We start from the raw sequence: 16,736 nt of genomic DNA, 5'->3' as shown, positions 1-16,736 counted from the left end.
TTGAACTACTAAATGAAAAGTAAATTGTATCAGTATATGTACTTATCTATCCATTGCAGTTGGGACAGCAGTCAGTTGTGAGTGAATGTATCAATGTCCTCTATGTTTTCAGTGTACAGTCGTGGTCAAAAGTTTTGAGAATGACACAAGTATTGGTCTTCACAAAGTTCGCTGCTTCAGTGTTATGATATATTTTTGTCAGATGTTACTATGGTATACTGAAGTATAATTACAAGCATCCCATGAGTGTCAAAGGCTTTTATTGACAATTACATTAAGTTTATGCAAAGAGTCAATATTTGCAGTGTTGACCCTTATTTTTCAAGACCTCTGCAATCCGCCATGGCATGCTGTCAATTAACTTCGGGGCCACATCCTGACTGATGGCAGCCCATTCTTGCATAATCAATGCTTGGAGTTTGTCCGAATTTGTGGGGTTTTATTTGTCCACCTGCCTCTTGAGGATCGACCTCAAGTTCTCAATGGGATTAAGGTCTGGGGAGTTTCCTGGCCATGGACCCAAAATGTCGATGTTTTGTTCCCCGAGCCACTTAGTTATCACTTTTTCCTTATGGCAAGGTGCTCCATCATGCTGGAAAAGGCATTGATCGTCACCAAACTGTTCTTGGATGGTTGGGAGAAGTTGCTCTTGGAGGATGTGTTGGTACCATTCTTTATTCATGGCTGTGTTCTTAGGCAAAATTGTGAGTGAGCCCACTCCCTTGGCTGAGAAGCAACCCCACACATGAATGGTCTCAGGATGCTTTACTGTTGGCATGACACAGGACTGATGGTAGCGCTCACCTTGTCTTCTCCGGACAAGGTGTTTTCCGGATGCCCCAAACAATCGTAAAGGGGATTCATCAGAGAAAATGACTTTACCCCAGTCCTCAGCAGTCCAATCCTTGTACCTTTTGCTGAATATCAGTCTGTCCCTGATGTTTTTCCTGGAGAGAAGTGGCTTCTTTGCTGCCCTTCTTGACACCAGGCCATCCTCCAAAAGTCTTCGCCTCACTGTACGTGCAGATGCACTCACACCTGCCTGCTGCCATTCCTGAGCAAGCTCTGCACTGGTGGTGCCCCGATCCCGCAGCTGAATCAACTTTAGGAGACACATGAGCCTTTCTTGGGCGCCCTGACGCCTTCTTCACAACAATTGAACCTCTCTCCTTGAAGTTCTTGATGATCCGATAAATGGTTGATTTAGGTGCAATCTTACAAGCAGCAATATCCTTGCCTGTGAAGCCCTTTTTGTGCAAAGCAATGATGACGGCACGTGTTTCCTTGCAGGTAACCATGGTTAACAGAGGAAGAACAATGATTTCAAGCACCACCCTCCTTTTAAAGCTTCCAGTCTGTTATTCTAACTCAATCAGCATGACAGAGTGATCTCCAGCCTTATCCTCGTCAACACTCTCACCTGTGTTAACGAGAGAATCACTGACATGATGGCAGCTGGTCCTTTTGTGGCAGGGCTGAAATGCAGTGGAAATGTTTTTTGGGGATTAAGTTCATTTTCATGGCAAAGAGGGACTTTGCAATTAATTGCAATTCATCTGATCACTCTTCATGACATTCTGGAGTATATCCAAATTGCCATCATCAAAACTGAGGCAGCAGACTTTGTGAAAATTAGTATTTGTGTCATTCTCAAAACTTTTGACCAAGACTGTATGCAACATGACTGGTTTACGGTGTGAGAATGTATGTGTGTGTGATCCTTTTAATGGAAGGTGATGCCAAAGAAAAATTTCCATTCTGGATGGACAAAAAAGTTTTATTCTATTATATTGAAAACATTAATAGAACATTTCTTTATTTGGGTTTAGGTTTAGATAAATACTCCAGCTCGTTAGGTGGCAGTGTTCTGGAATATGTAACTCACATCTGCGCGTGCGCAATAGTTGCACATGTTGACATTGTCGAGATGCGAAATATTGACATGTTGGAACTGCGTTTATGTGAAATTTGACGAAGTAACGCCGTTATTTTACACAGTTTATGGGTAAGAAATGCTGGACGAGATATATTGAGATCTAGCGTCATGACGACGTCATCTGTTCGCGTGTTTCATAAACTAGAAGGATTGTTTTCCATTTACAAACCCCCCGGTGTCCACTGGAAACTCGTCCGGGATACCGTCGAGACAAACCTGCTCAAAGGTACTGTACTGACACTAGCCTTTACTTTTGCACTGCAATTGCAACATAATCCCTCATGTTGTTGTTTTGATAAGTGCATGCTTAATTGTAGTCTGATTAATCAGGCTGTAATACACAATTAATTGGTATATACAGCCTGGAAATAATGCCTGCAAAATCGAGGAAATTTTCCTTAAATGCCAGAATGTTGAATAAAATTACATTTAAACTTACGCTAACTTTACCTGTTGTCTGTGCGGTTTGTCCGTCAGCTGCTCGAAATTTGAGACAAATTATTCACAGGAAAGTATTGTTTACCCGACATTTTAGACAACCGGTCATTTTTAGTAGTATATATGGTTGAGTTCGTAACCGAGGTAACGTTTTTTTTGTGTGAATTGTTTTTTAAAAATTCAGATTTCAATCTTCCAAAAAATCGACAAAATAAAGTGGATCCTCTCATAATTCAGAATATACCATTACCTACCGGCTTTCTAAAAAGTTGGGTAAACAATACTTTCCAGTGGAAATCAGACTAGATGAATTGCTTCAGCTGTTATTACCTTATGGGTTTACCACCTGACCAGACTTGACAAGAAAGACTGCACGGGATTTCCTGTCACCTGTCCAGTTCATTCACAGCAATGCAGTTGAAGGAAATTAGAGAATGATTTTAAATCTTACATTTCTAGTCATTTAGCAGACACTCTTATCCAGAGCGACTTACAGTAGCGAGAGAGCATACATTTTCATAAATGTTTTCGTACTGGTCCCCCGTGGGAATCGAACCCACAACCCTGGCATTGCAAGCGCCATGCTCTACTAACTGAGTCATACGGGACCGATGATGATGATGTTGATGCACTCTCTCTCTCCAAAGGGATAAATGCTGCCCCTCCTCCAGCCCCTCGTCAGAGGGTCCAGTTCCTGGCTGAGCCCACCAGTGTTGTGGCTGAGGGTTCAAATGAGCTCATCCTGTCTGCAGCCTCTGTCCCAGCTCTGGCTCATCACCCTCTGGGTATGTTCAGATTCACTGTACAATCACTTCCAAGTCTTTCATGACCCGGCCCTTACACAACCTATAAGTGCGTTTCACTGTATTTTAAAGGTGAGGCTCTCCATATCGTAATGATGCTGGATTTGTGTGAATTCAATAACTGTTACTGTTTTCTTATCAGTGTGTGGACCTGAGTTCCAGCACATAGGAGTAGGAGTGGGACATCGACTGGACATATTCTCCTCTGGAGTTCTAGGTGGGACTTTCTGTCATGTCCTCCAAATTACAAAAAATATATTTTGCTGAGGGATTTGCTCATTTGAACCACATCGGGCCTGCATTACTGCACTGATTAAGTTTTCACCTTTCATGTGATGTTTGATCATTACATCACCATGGCATCTGTTTCTCCTCAGTTCTAGGTGTTGGCCAGGCAAACAAGGCTCTGACTGATCTCTACAGATCTCATGTCACTAGAGTAAGCGTTCATCTCTATTTATGTTACAAGTAAAAGAGCATGCAGTTTATTGGATGTGGAAAATCCATATGGGATCGTTGTGATAGAATACTGAGATTGCCATGATGCATTTCTTGTTCAACTTTTGGTAATTTATTCAGGATTATACATTGGAAGGTGAATTCGGGATGGCCACAGATAATTTCTCTCACACAGGCCGCCTCATAGAGAGGACCACATATGGTAGGTACATCAGCGCTTTCTTTTTTTGCCTTGCACCTTACTGAAATAAATACAGAATCTATAAAACATTATCTTGACTGTGTAACAACCCTTGACGTGCCTTCCAGATCACATCACACGGGACAAGCTGGAGAGAGTCCTGGCCATGATGCAAGGATCCAATCAGAAGGCCCTGCTCACGTACGTCCACCATTCATTCTAGTTCTGTGGTCCACCTCTTATCCCTCTCTGTTCACCTTACTTTATCTACTCACTGAGCCAAGGCAAATTGCAATTAGAGCATTCCCATGACCTGTACCAATTCAACCCCATTACTTACCAAACTAATGCTGTGATATAAGTGCCTGTCAGTTGTCAGTGCCAGCGCAAGCGTATTTGTTATTTTTGCTATACCCAGTGTGTGGAGCAGTGTAGGATAACTGTTTGTTCTGGCAGGTACTCTAAGGTGGACATGAGCACCCAGGAGGCCTATGAGCTGGCTGTGAAGGGGGAACTGCGTCCCGACGGGAAGTCTCCCCCTATCATGACAGGCCTGCGTTTATTGCACTTCCAACCACCCCATTTTACCTTGGGTAAATATATTACCACGTCCAGTTTCACCTGTACTGTACAACACCCTGCTAGATAGACTCTTGCTCACACACATAGTTACAGTACACACAAAGACGCAGGGACACACTCGCATGCAATAGGACTTGGCACATGGCTCTTTCTAACTGATGAACTGCAACAGACACCTCATTGCATTAGATACAGTGGGGGGAAAAAGTATTTAGTCAGCCACCAATTGTGCAAGTTCTCCCACTTAAAAAGATGAGAGGCCTGTAATTTTCATCATAGGTACACGTCAACTATGACAGACAAAATGAGAAAAGAAAATCCAGAAAATCACATTGTAGGATTTTTAATGAATTTATTTGCAAATTATGGTGGAAAATAAGTATTTGGTCAATAACAAAAGTTTCTCAATACTTTGTTATATACCCTTTGTTGGCAATGACACAGGTCAAACGTTTTCTGTAAGTCTTCACAAGGTTTTCACACACTGTTGCTGGTATTTTGGCCCATTCCTCCATGCAGATCTCCTCTAGAGCAGTGATGTTTTGGGGCTGTCGCTGGGCAACACGGACTTTCAACTCCCTCCAAAGATTTTCTATGGGGTTGAGATCTGGAGACTGGCTAGGCCACTCCAGGACCTTGAAATGCTTCTTACGAAGCCACTCCTTCGTTGCCCGGGCGGTGTGTTTGGGATCATTGTCATGCTGAAAGACCCAGCCACGTTTCATCTTCAATGCCCTTGCTGATGGAAGGAGGTTTTCACTCAAAATCTCACGATACATGGCCCCATTCATTCTTTCCTTTACACGGATCAGTCGTCCTGGTCCCTTTGCAGAAAAACAGCCCCAAAGCATGATGTTTCCACCCTCATGCTTCACAGTAGGTATGGTGTTCTTTGGATGCAACTCAGCATTCTTTGTCCTCCAAACACGACGAGTTGAGTTTTTACCAAAAAGTTCTATTTTGGTTTCATCTGACCATATGACATTCTCCCAATCCTCTTCTGGATCATCCAAATGCACTCTAGCAAACTTCAGACAGGCCTGGACATGTACTGGCTTAAGCAGGGGGACACGTCTGGCACTGCAGGATTTGAGTCCCTGGCGGCGTAGTGTGTTACTGATGGTAGGCTTTGTGACTTTGGTCCCAGCTCTCTGCAGGTCATTCGCTAGGTCCCCCCGTGTGGTTCTGGGATTTTTGCTCACCGTTCTTGTGATCATTTTGACCCCACGGGGTGAGATCTTGCATGGAGCTCCAGATCGAGGGAGATTATCAGTGGTCTTGTATGTCTTCCATTTCCTAATAATTGCTCCCACAGTTGATTTCTTCAAACCAAGCTGCTTACCTATTGCAGATTCAGTCTTCCCAGCCTGGTGCAGGTCTACAATTTTGTTTCTGGTGTCCTTTGACAGCTCTTTGGTCTTGGCCATAGTGGAGTTTGGAGTGTGACTGTTTGAGTTTATGGACAGGTGTCTTTTATACTGATAACAAGTTCAAACAGGTGCCATTAATACAGGTAACGAATGGAGGACAGAGGAGCCTCTTAAAGAAGAAGTTACAGGTCTGTGAGAGCCAGAAACCTTGCTTGTTTGTAGGTGACCAAATACTTATTTTCCACCATAATTTGCAAATAAATTCATTAAAAATCCTACAATGTGATTTTCAGGATTTTTTTTCTCTCAATTTGTCTGTCATAGTTGACGTGTACCTATGATGAAAATTACAGGCCTCTCTCATCTTTTTAAGTGGGAGAACTTGCACAATTGGTGGCTGACTAAATACTTTTTTCCCCCACTGTATGTATCAGGTATTCTTGAATAGAGGGGCAATTCCACGGTAAGAGTGACACTGAGACTCCGATTTTTCACTTTAAAATGTATGCCAAACAAAAACCAATGATTGTAAAGTTAAAGCATACAACTCTATGCACAATAACTACTTTTAACAATTTATACTGAACATTTTACAAAATAAAATGTACTTGAACAGTGCAAATGCAAAGTTTGGTAACAGAATAACGGTTTGTGCTGTTTGTGCCGTCATTCTGTTACCAAACTTAGCATCTGCAGTGTTTTTAAAGTAAAGGTGCTTTTGTAAAATTGTTGGTATAAATTGTTAAAAGTAGTTATTGTGCATAGAGTTGTATGGCTTGTTTAACTTTGCAATCATTGGTTTTTGTTTGAAATACAGTATTATTCTATTATCGTGGAATTGCCCAGTGCGCAATTTAATTTATAAAATTGTCCCCCCTTCCCCAATACATGTATAAATATTAAAATCAAATCAAATTTTATTCGTCACACGCGCCGAATACAACAGGTGTAGACCTTACAGTGAAATGCTTACTTATAAGCCCTTGTTACCGTGGAATTGCCCAGTGCTCAATTCAATGCTCTGAGATAGGATTGTGTCGAGGCACAGATCTGGGGAAGGGTACCAAAAAATGTCTGCTGCATTGAAGGTCCACAAGAACACAGTGGCCTCCATCATTCTTAAATGGAAGAAGTTTGGAACCACCTAGACTCTTTCTAGAGCTGCCCGTCCGGCCAAACTGAGCAATCGGTGGTGAAGGGCCTTGGTCAGGGAGGTGACCAAGAACCCAATGGTCACTCTGACAGAGCTCTAGAGTTCCTCTGTGGAGATGGGAGAACCTTCCAGAAGGACAACCATCTCTGCAGCACTCCACCAATCAGGCCTTTATGGTAGAGTGGCCAGACGGAAGCCACTCCTCAGTAAAAGGCACATGACAGCCCGCTTGGAGTTTACCAAAATGCACCTAAAGACTCTGACCATGAGAAACAAGATTCTCTGGTCTGATGAAACCAAGATTGAACTCTTTGGCCTGAATGCCAAGCGTCACGTCTGGAGGAAACCTGGCACCATCCCTACGGTGAAGCATTGTGGTGGCAGCATCATGCTGTGGGGATGTTTTCAGCGGCAGGGACTGGGAGACTAGTCAGGATCGAGGCAAAGATGAACGGAGCAAAGTACAGAGAGATCCTTGATGAAAACCTGCTCCAGAGTGCTCAGGACCTCAGACTGGGGCGAAGGTTCACCTTTCAATAGGACAACGACCCTAAGTACACAGCCAAGCAACGCAGGAGTGGCTTCGGGACAAGTCTCTGAATGTCCTTTAGTGGCCCAGCCAGAGCCCGGACTTGAACCCTATCGAACATCTCTGGAGAGACCTGAAAATAGCTGTGCAGCAATGCTCCCCATCCAACCTGACAGAGCTTGAGATGTTCTGCAGAGAGGAATGGGAGAAACTCCCCAAATATAGGTGTGCCAAGCTTGTAGCGTCATACCTAAGAAGACTCTAGGCTGTAATCGCTGCCAAAGGTGCTTCAGCAAAGTACTGAGTAAAGGGTCTGAATACTTATGTAAATGTAATATTTGCAAAAATTTATAAAAACCTGTTTTTGCTTTGTCATTGTGGGGTATTGTGTGTGTAGATTGATGAGGGAAAATAAACATTTAATCAATTGTAGTATAAGTCTGTAATGTAACAATGTGGAAAAAGTCAAGGGGTCTGAAATACTTTCCGAAGGTACTGTATGCTAAAATGTTTATTCTATTCTACTGCCATTGTCTTTATATTCATATTCTTATTTTTTTACTATTTCATATTGTTATTCCATTGTCGAGAAGGAACCTGCAAGTAAGCATTTCGTTGGACAATGTATACCATGCGTATCCCGTACATACAACGAATAAAACTAGAAACTTGCTAATTCAGTTTGCTACATTTCATAAACCTGTTATCTCCCTCTCACAGAGGTGCAGTGTTTGAATGAAACCCAGCGGTACCTGTGCAGAATCCTGCATGAAATGGGTTTGGAGCTCCGCAGCACGGCCATATGTAAGGGAGTGCGCCGCACTCGAGACGGACCCTTCACCCTACAGCACGCCTTGACCAAACAACACTGGACTTCCCCAGATGTCATACAGGCCATCCAACAGTACCGCTCTTCCAGAAAGGCTAGAAAAGCCAAGTGCACACAGCCAGGGAAGGATACAGGAACAGCCAGTCAAAGACAGGAGATGGTGGAAGAAGCAGCGGTCACTGGTGATTCCCACCGGTTACACTCTGTATTGACCTCAAAAGCATTTGGCTCTTGATGTCCTTGGAATAGATATCCTCGAAAGCTACACCAGCCTCAAAACAGACTGGTTTTAGTCAATGAAGATGTAGCCTCTGCCACAGCCTTTCACCTCACCTTTGAGTGTGAAGCCTGGAGCCTAGGCTAATGAAGAATTGGCTGTTGGAAAGACTGGTGATGTGCAATGTCTCTGCTTTCTTTATGCCAATGTAAAATGTATGACCTCATGTTTGTATCAGTCAATGTCTGCTCTTTTAAATTAAAATATATTCCAAATGATGTGATCATCTCAAAAATGTGTAGGGGGAAATAAGCTAATAAGTATTCTTAGTTCTAAGAAACACTCCGTTCCATTACATTACACATAAGTCATTGGGCGAAGGCGTCTTCTGCACTGGGTTTTGTTAAAGAGCCCTGACGTTAACACGCATCGCTTGCAGTACAGTTTTGGAAACATAAGGACCTTATCTTTCATATCAGCAAGCAATAAGTTTAAAAAACAAAAATGTTAAATTGATACACTTTTTTAGGGTTAGTGTTCCCACACGGCCATATCTCCATGTTACAGCGCATGTTTATGGAAGACAGAGGAAGACCACCTGTGCTAATTAGTTATCTATCGTGCTCTGAACACCTGTGTGTGTAGTGGAAAAAGGCCACTAGAAATGTTGTCACTGAAAAATACTGTCGGCTGCAACTGTGATAAAGCCGGTTAAAACAGTGTACAGTAAGTGCATATTTTGCATTTGTGAAATTATTTTGAGGTTATATTAAGGTAAAGGGCTTTATGTTTCTAGAACCGTATCGCAATTGAGAATCGATCCAGTCTACCTCTAAAATAACAGACAAGGTCCTTGAACCTTAAGACAGGCTCATGTAAATACATCTTGGGCTATCCCAACATTAGATGGCATACAAATAAAAGTTATTTGTCACAATTCAGAATGAATTCTCTACAATCTATTTTGAACGTCCTGTAACTTTGTGTCCATCCTCAGGATTATAATACATTTATGCAAAGGATCAACACAACAAACATTACACTGTAGGCTACATGTTGTTTGAGTGCAGGACTCAAATGGAACCCTTCTGTGCAAGAGATTCGGTGGGGATATTTGTAGTGCTGCACTGTAGGACCGACCGACGTTCAGTGCTGCGGCTGCCATTAAGCGTACGTTTGTTGTTACATTGTAACAAAGATACTGGTAACTAAACCTTCTTGAGTCTTTGATTGTAGCGTCGAGAGTGATCAGGTACGATACACACCCTTCGGTTATCTTCCATTACATATAATTTAACTCCGATGTCACAAGCTGCTGCTACTGTTTACCTATCCTGTTGCTTAGTCACTTTATCCCTACCTATAAGTCAGTGGCGAACCGTGACTATAGGACCTAGGCCTTCAGAGGGACCAAAAATCTTCCAATACGTTGTATCAATCTCAAAAATCAAGAAAATAACAGAAAACATAGCATAATTTATTGCGCCCGACATTATATATTCTGGAGTCGGACCATTCTAGTGAAGGGGGATTTAATCAAACAGGCCTGGCCGCGCTTCGGGTTGCAGCACACACAGAGACAGAACCGGTATGGACACAACATGTGACACACAGCATACAATAATGCGACCAGCAAAACAAAAAACACACTGTTTACACAACCTATAGTAGCCTAACAACACTATCACCAATAGGGACAACAAGTGTCACATCAGAGGTAACATGCTCTTGGTGCTGAAAGGATAGCGACCGTAATACCTGTGCACTCCATGCACTGAAGAAGAGCCAGTTTTGGTCAATAGGCACGACTGACAGCAGTCACACACAGCATCAAATAATGTTGAAGAATACTCAGCCTATTTACTTTATTAGGCCACATAAAATCCTAACAATACAAAAGCACAACCATTTAATTTCCAAAATGAAATTAACAAACCAGTTATTTTATCAGGCTCATTACACTTTGTCATCTAAAGTTTAAGGACACTGTGTGCTAGCTTAGCCAGCTAGTCCTAAGGAGGACTCCGGTACATAGTAGGCGGGAGTGACACTGTGTGCTAGCAAGCCAACTAGCAAGCACATGGTGTCGCTAACTATCAAGCTAGCTAGTACACTGTGTCGCCCCAGGCGGTGATGACCGGTAGACAGTGTCCTTCACCCCCGCCTGTTGGGCACGGTTTGCTCCAGTACACAGCAGGCGTGAGGCGGATGAGATACCATGTGCTAGTTAGCTAACTAGCAAGCTTGCACACGGTGTCGTTAATTAGCAAGTTAGTTAGCTAGCACACGGTGTTGCAGCCTCCCGCCTGCTGTGCTAGCATGAGGCGGGGGGAAACTGATAGACTGTGTCCTTTGCAGGAACCAATGGGGTGCTCGAGGGGGGTGCAGGAATGCCCAAATGTAGGAACGCCGAATTGCGGGCAACAGTTGCACAGTATTGTCACTTTTTTTTTTTTTTACGGTCCCACCAGTGCTTAAACCTCTCAGTTTTGAACTGTTTTGTTCTGGAACCTATTTGGCCGGATCCAGTACCTCTCCTGGCATGAAAAATAATTGGCACTTTTTGCAATGTAAAAATTAGAATAACCGCGATCAAAGTTCATTCGAGTTGCCTCTTAGTTAATTCTCCTGCCCTCACAAAAAAACGTAATGTGAAAAGTTAATTTTAAGCCCGGGCCTAATATTCTAAGAGTTGATTTGGGTTGGGCTGGCCCGGGTTTATGGTTTGCGCAACATTGTAATTAACCTATGTTTGAGACATTTACATTTACATTTTACATTTACATTTTAGTCATTTAGCAGACGCTCTTATCCAGAGCGACTTACAGGAGCAATTAGGGTTAAGTGCCTTGCTCAAGGGCACATTAACGTCATTTAGCAGACGCTCTTAGCCAGAGCGACTCACAAATTGGTGCGTTCACCCTATAGCCAGTGGGATAACCACTTTACGCTTGGCGTTGGCTGTGTGAGAAGCCCATCATTATGTCTCCCATAACTAGAATGAGATTCACGTTCTATGATCTCGCTCCCTATCTCTACTCTGATAGACATGAGCCTGCAACTCTCATCTCTCCAGTGTTGCACTTCATCATTTATTTCCTTATAGAATCATAGCCACACGAAGGGTTCTGAACGAACTGCAGGACCCCTGATACATTTAAATACATTTGCCAAAGTTATAGAATTACTGCTGTCTGTTCAGAAATAAATGAAATAATTCAGAATAGCCTACTACAACACGAGAAGGCCTATAATTTAGCGACAGAGGATCAATAGCTGTGGATTGTATCCCAATAACAAGGAATAGCCTACAGTCGGGAACGCGCTGCAAATCTGTCTGAGAAACAACAGCACCCAGACAAAACAGGCATTTCGCCATATTTCAAATACAATCGAGGGGAAACACAGTTTGGAAAGTAAATGGCTCCTGCTGAAAAGAGAAGACTATGCTGTAGGCTACCAAAATATTTGATAAGAGAGAGATTGGCTTTTGGCACGAGCACATCGGCCATCACCAGCGAGTGAGCTGCGCATCATTGGGTGAGTCAGTGAAACTGGAAAGCATTTTTAGGACTATAATTTCCTCCTCATATAGCCTACAATATGTCTCCTCACACCTAGGCCTATATGTCTCCTCACACCTAGGCCTAGGCTATTGATGGATTCAAGACGTTGTCGTTTTTATTGATCTCAGATTATCAATTTGTCAGTGTCAAAGTAGCCTGGCATTTCGATAATTTGTGCGGTATTAAAAAAGAGTCATGTAAATGACGTAGAATTGCATGAAAGCGTTTATAAAAGGCCAACATTTACATGTTTGTGGACCCTAGGCTACTAAAAATGTTCCCCATATGTGCAACTTCAATAAGTGCCACTACGCAAATGCGATGATATGCATGCAATGCTTTATTCTAAATGTGATTTTTTTTTTCTCATGCGTTCCGCTACCTCAGAACTCCCCAGGTCGGTCACCCCACTCTAGCGCTCACTTTTTGTTTTACAAATTAATTTACAAATTAAGCACTGTGTCCCACCCATTGCAAATCAAAATGTGAATGTTTCATTCCACTGTCACTCCACAATTCTGCTCTAATACAGGTGAATGGCAGAGGAATTCTGTCCAGCTTCTGAAGGCCTAGCCAATGGCTGGCTGTGCTAGCTAGAGTTCTCTACCCAGAGACCACCAAAGAAAAATCCTGATATTTTTTTCTCTTCAGTATTACCTTTCTCTTTCCAACACAAACTGAAGAGATGAAATCAGAAGATCATAAAAATTATTGTAAAGATGAGAGAAATTAAAAAATATATACATTTATCTGAAGGCCTAGAAGGCCCTCACGGTTCCCCACTGCTATAAATACATATCTACCTCAACTACCTCATACCCTTGCACATGGACTCGGTACTGGTACCCCGTGTATATAGCCAAGTTATCGTTACTCATTGTGTATTTATTCATCTTGTTATTATTTCGCTATTATTTATCTTTGTTTTCTCTCTGCATTGTTGGGAAGGGCCCGGAAGGAAGCATTTCACTGTTAGTCTGTTGTTTACAACGCATGTGACAAATACAATTGTATTTGTTTCATGGTTAAAAAGTATACACCATGACGAACGTCAGCGTGTAATAACGTGTGTAATGCAAGCAGTCTCTGTACACCTGCCACTATACGTGTTGTCAGTGATGTAGTGGAGGGTATACATCAGATTATTTTTCAATGGGCATTGCATATACTCACTTCTTAATCCCCACGATGCGTTTCAAAGTAGCCTAGTGTAGTGGTCTAGTGGAGGTATATGCCATGTCAATGAATAAGGTTAATGGAACATATCAGAATGTTTAGCTTAAAATGTTGATGAACAATTATTTCTTCACATTTTAGGTGCAGCATTGTGCACATGGCGTAGGCCTACATGCCAATGTTCCAAAATGCAATTTACATGAAAACACCATTCTAAAATGTGCACCACCTGCACATGCAAGCAGTTTCATAGACAGAGATAGAAATTTAGAAAGAGGGGAGCTCTAAAGATGCAACAACTACACAGGAGGTTGGTGGTACCTTAATTGGGGAGGACGGGCTTGTGGTAATGGATGGAGCGGAATTAGTGGAATGGGATCAAATACATCAAACACATGGTTTCCATGTGCTTGATGCCATTCCATTTGCTCCGTTCCAGCAATTATTATGAGCCGTCCTCCCCTCAGCAGCCTCCACTGAACAACTATCATGGGTTGCTAATATGACTAGGATCATGCCTTTGGCTGCTAGACAATGAAAGAAAGTTTAAAGAAAACCAATAGAACAGGAGAACGTATATGAGGAAGTCTTTATAAAATAATTGTCTCCACGTTTTTATGGTGGGATTTTGGCTATAGGCTACTATGAAGCAAGGCAAGACATGCCTCATAATATGTCATGAAGTAAAATGTAAGGAACAGGAAAAATATAGCGATGCTAATGATAGACCTAACCGTCTTCTGGTAGATGGAAAGGCTTTCCCAAAAACCTTCTCAATTAAATGTTAACTAGCTACAAAGTAGTCAGTCTTTGCCTACCTGGAAGAATTATATCATGATTATTTGCATCAATCCAGTGGCCATTTGTTTTGTAAACAACATCTCATGTCATGTGCTACAGAAACACTGCTAACCAAACAGCAGTGCTAGGTGCCTTACACTTAAATTAAACGGTAACTACACAACAAAGAATACAATTCCCAGACCTTAAAGTGGTCTCCTGATGTGGTTTAAGCATTGTTATGGACATAGAACATCCAATTTTGTTGTTTTTTCTATTAGAAAAGTGTGACTGAGAGTGAAAACCTGAAACATTTTTTACAAATCAGAAACCTGCAAATTTCTGCCTCAGTTGACAGCCTCATTTATCTATTTCACTAGTAGGCCTACTTGGACAGTACAGTTTGGGTTTATAATTGTAGGTAATTCAGAGTGTACGTCACTGTTTCTCATAGACATTTTCACACAGGGCACCTTTCCTTCATCGGGCAGGCTGTTTGGGATTACATTTTTCTCAATTCGAGTATACTCACTTCTCCAGGCACCACTACGTGTTGTTATCATTGAACAGCTAACAAAGAAATCTGTGAATATCACTGTGGGATCATTCAGTTAGAAATAAAACAGTATCTGAACTTTGCACCTTCCAGAGCTTTTTTGTGCTTTATTTTGCAGCCTTAGCTATTTTGTGGAATTTTATTGTTTGTCAATGCAGTGAAGGTAGCCTACCCATTTTCATAATTTTCCCGATTTCCTCCATCTCCGCTACATCTACAACATGAGATGCATGTGGATTTGTGGATTTCTGTGGCAGGTGTGATGCGTGTGCCACTGCGCTGGGTGCTGTGGGATGTGAAAGAGACCCTGCTGAAGGTGCACAGGTCTGTCGGGGAGCAGTACTGCCAGGAGGCCAAACGAACAGCAGGTTTCAGTCTTAACCCTACAGAGGTAGAGGCTGCCTTCCACCAGTCCTTCCGCCAGTACTCCAAACTCTACCCCAACTACGGTACGGCCCAGGGCCTGGGGGGGAAGGCCTGGTGGATGGGGGTGGTCCGGGACACCTTCTCCCAGTGTAGAGTACAGGACGCAGCCCTACTGGACACACTGGCCCACAACTTGTATCATGGTTTCTGCAGCCCTGATAACTGGGAGGTGAGGGGATTATAGTAATTGTACTGTCATTCAGAAATGGTTTTTGTCAGCATCACAGTATGTTGTGTAATTCATGTAACATCTCCAAAAATGTGATATTATGATTGAGCAAAATTATCATGTATACCTACATGCATTCATTAACATTTGTTTATTGTAAACCATCCTCAATATCTATCAATTGAACAATTGTGCCACATTGTGAAATGAATAGCCTGTATCTTCCGTCCTAAGGTATTTCCAGACTCAGCGAAGACCCTGGAGAGCATCTCCTCCCTGGGACTGAAGCAGGGTGTGGTGTCCAACTTCGACAATCGCCTGGAGGGGATTCTACGAGGCTGTGGCTTGCTGTCTCACTTCAGCTTCCTGCTCACCTCAGAGGAGGCCGGGATAGCCAAGCCTGACCCAGCAATCTTCCACCAGGCACTAGAGAAATGTGGCGTAACAGCCGCGAGTGTAGCTCACATTGGGGACCATTATGTCTATGACTACGTGACCTCTCGGTCGCTGGGCCTCCATGGGTACTTGTTGGACAGACAGGGCAGGGATAAATACCCTGATGTTCCCCCACAGCATCGATTAAAGACCCTGGAGGAGCTACCTGCACGTCTCCAGCAAGATATGGACTAAATGTTATCTATTACACAAGTAAACTCAAACAAACCGCACTGTGCCAACATTTCACTGCACTTGACATTAACGTATAAAAAAGAAAAATCCCAGCCTTACAATCTATGGCAGTGAGACTAGCCCTTAAAACTATTAACATATGCAATGAACTTTTTTAGATTATCTAAAGATGTACATATCATTTATCTAACGTTTTCATAATTTATTTCGCCAATATGCTTTATGTCAAGTTGTGACACCCTCCAATCATTGGATTATGTTCAATAAATAAAAATGCATGTTCTGCAGCCAGTGCTACATTCTTCTACCACTTAAACCTCCTCTCTTGGAAATGAATAGATCTTTTAAATACAGCATTAGATTTCAGCTCACTTGAGCTGAGACCAGACAAGGAGGAATCGGGCCGGTAATTTATGGTCATGGCTAGATGGGATGCAGCTAATGTAAATTGACGTCAAAAGTTGCATGTTGGAGTCGCATCAGGGAGAATTTTTGCATTTCAGCTAACCCTAACTATTTTCCTAACCTTAACCTAATTCTCCTAACCTGCTACATTAATTATCCTAACCTGCTGCGTAAGTTCTCCAAACCTGCTACGAAAAGTCTCTCCTGACATTAGCTGCATCCCATCCAGTCAAAACCGTTATCTGACATAAAAAGCTATGACTGGCTGCACATGATTGAGAGAAGCACTCCAAAGTGCATCCACCCTAAGGGCAGGAAGCAGTCTTTATTTGTTTGCATGGGTGGTCTGTCACGCCATTCAGTCCAACCCAGTGAAAAGCACTACCGCTATCCATCTTAAGCCTATTTTCATTGTTGTGTAGTTTTGGCCTAAAAGGCATGAATTATTTGATGAGGTGTTGGTCTTTCATCATAGTAGAGCTCTTTTGTTACACAGCAAATTGTCCAGTGTTACCTAGTGTAACATTTTTA

General features: G+C 42.5%; 2 protein-coding genes across 5 annotated transcripts; both read left to right on the top strand.

Annotated features, from left to right (window-relative positions):
• Positions 1-1,883: 1,883 nt before the first annotated feature.
• On the top strand, positions 1,884-8,775 carry trub2 (TruB pseudouridine (psi) synthase family member 2). The gene is made up of 8 exons (XM_084166957.1): positions 1,884-2,162; positions 3,022-3,159; positions 3,320-3,394; positions 3,555-3,616; positions 3,757-3,838; positions 3,946-4,018; positions 4,274-4,410; positions 8,172-8,775. The coding sequence occupies exons 1-8, from the start codon at positions 2,045-2,047 to the stop codon at positions 8,513-8,515; spliced, it is 1,029 nt and encodes a 342-aa protein (XP_084023083.1). The 5' UTR covers positions 1,884-2,044; the 3' UTR covers positions 8,516-8,775.
• An 828-nt stretch (positions 8,776-9,603) lies between these two features.
• On the top strand, positions 9,604-16,087 carry hdhd3 (haloacid dehalogenase-like hydrolase domain containing 3). 4 transcript variants are annotated; one of them, XM_084166956.1, is made up of 3 exons: positions 9,604-9,667; positions 14,833-15,170; positions 15,405-16,087. In XM_084166956.1, the coding sequence occupies exons 2-3, from the start codon at positions 14,838-14,840 to the stop codon at positions 15,798-15,800; spliced, it is 729 nt and encodes a 242-aa protein (XP_084023082.1). In that variant the 5' UTR covers positions 9,604-9,667; positions 14,833-14,837; the 3' UTR covers positions 15,801-16,087. The 4 variants fall into 4 exon arrangements, with proteins under 4 accessions (XP_084023082.1, XP_084023079.1, XP_084023080.1 ...); XM_084166953.1 differs by having other exon boundaries at positions 9,622-9,749; XM_084166954.1 differs by having other exon boundaries at positions 9,624-9,749; positions 14,802-15,170.
• The last annotated feature ends 649 nt before the right edge of the window (positions 16,088-16,736 follow it).

Source organism: Coregonus lavaretus (assembly GCF_964263955.1).
Source record: "Coregonus lavaretus genome assembly, chromosome: 8".
Taxonomy (NCBI): Eukaryota; Metazoa; Chordata; class Actinopteri; order Salmoniformes; family Salmonidae; genus Coregonus; species Coregonus lavaretus.
This window is presented reverse-complemented; position numbering and strand designations above follow the sequence as displayed.

What these genes read in the sequence shown, in the direction of transcription:
- trub2 (XM_084166957.1), top strand. Translation starts at nt 2,045, where the DNA reads ATGACGACGTCATCTGTTCGCGTGTTTCATAAACTAGAAGGATTGTTT. An exon ending in ATTCTCCTCTGGAGTTCTAG is followed by an intron (nt 3,395 to 3,554) that starts GTGGGACTTTCT and finishes GTTTCTCCTCAG; the next exon opens with TTCTAGGTGTTGGCCAGGCA. An exon ending in ACCACCCCATTTTACCTTGG is followed by an intron (nt 4,411 to 8,171) that starts GTAAATATATTA and finishes TCCCTCTCACAG; the next exon opens with AGGTGCAGTGTTTGAATGAA.
- hdhd3 (XM_084166954.1), top strand. Translation starts at nt 14,802, where the DNA reads ATGCATGTGGATTTGTGGATTTCTGTGGCAGGTGTGATGCGTGTGCCA. An exon ending in GCAGCCCTGATAACTGGGAG is followed by an intron (nt 15,171 to 15,404) that starts GTGAGGGGATTA and finishes TTCCGTCCTAAG; the next exon opens with GTATTTCCAGACTCAGCGAA.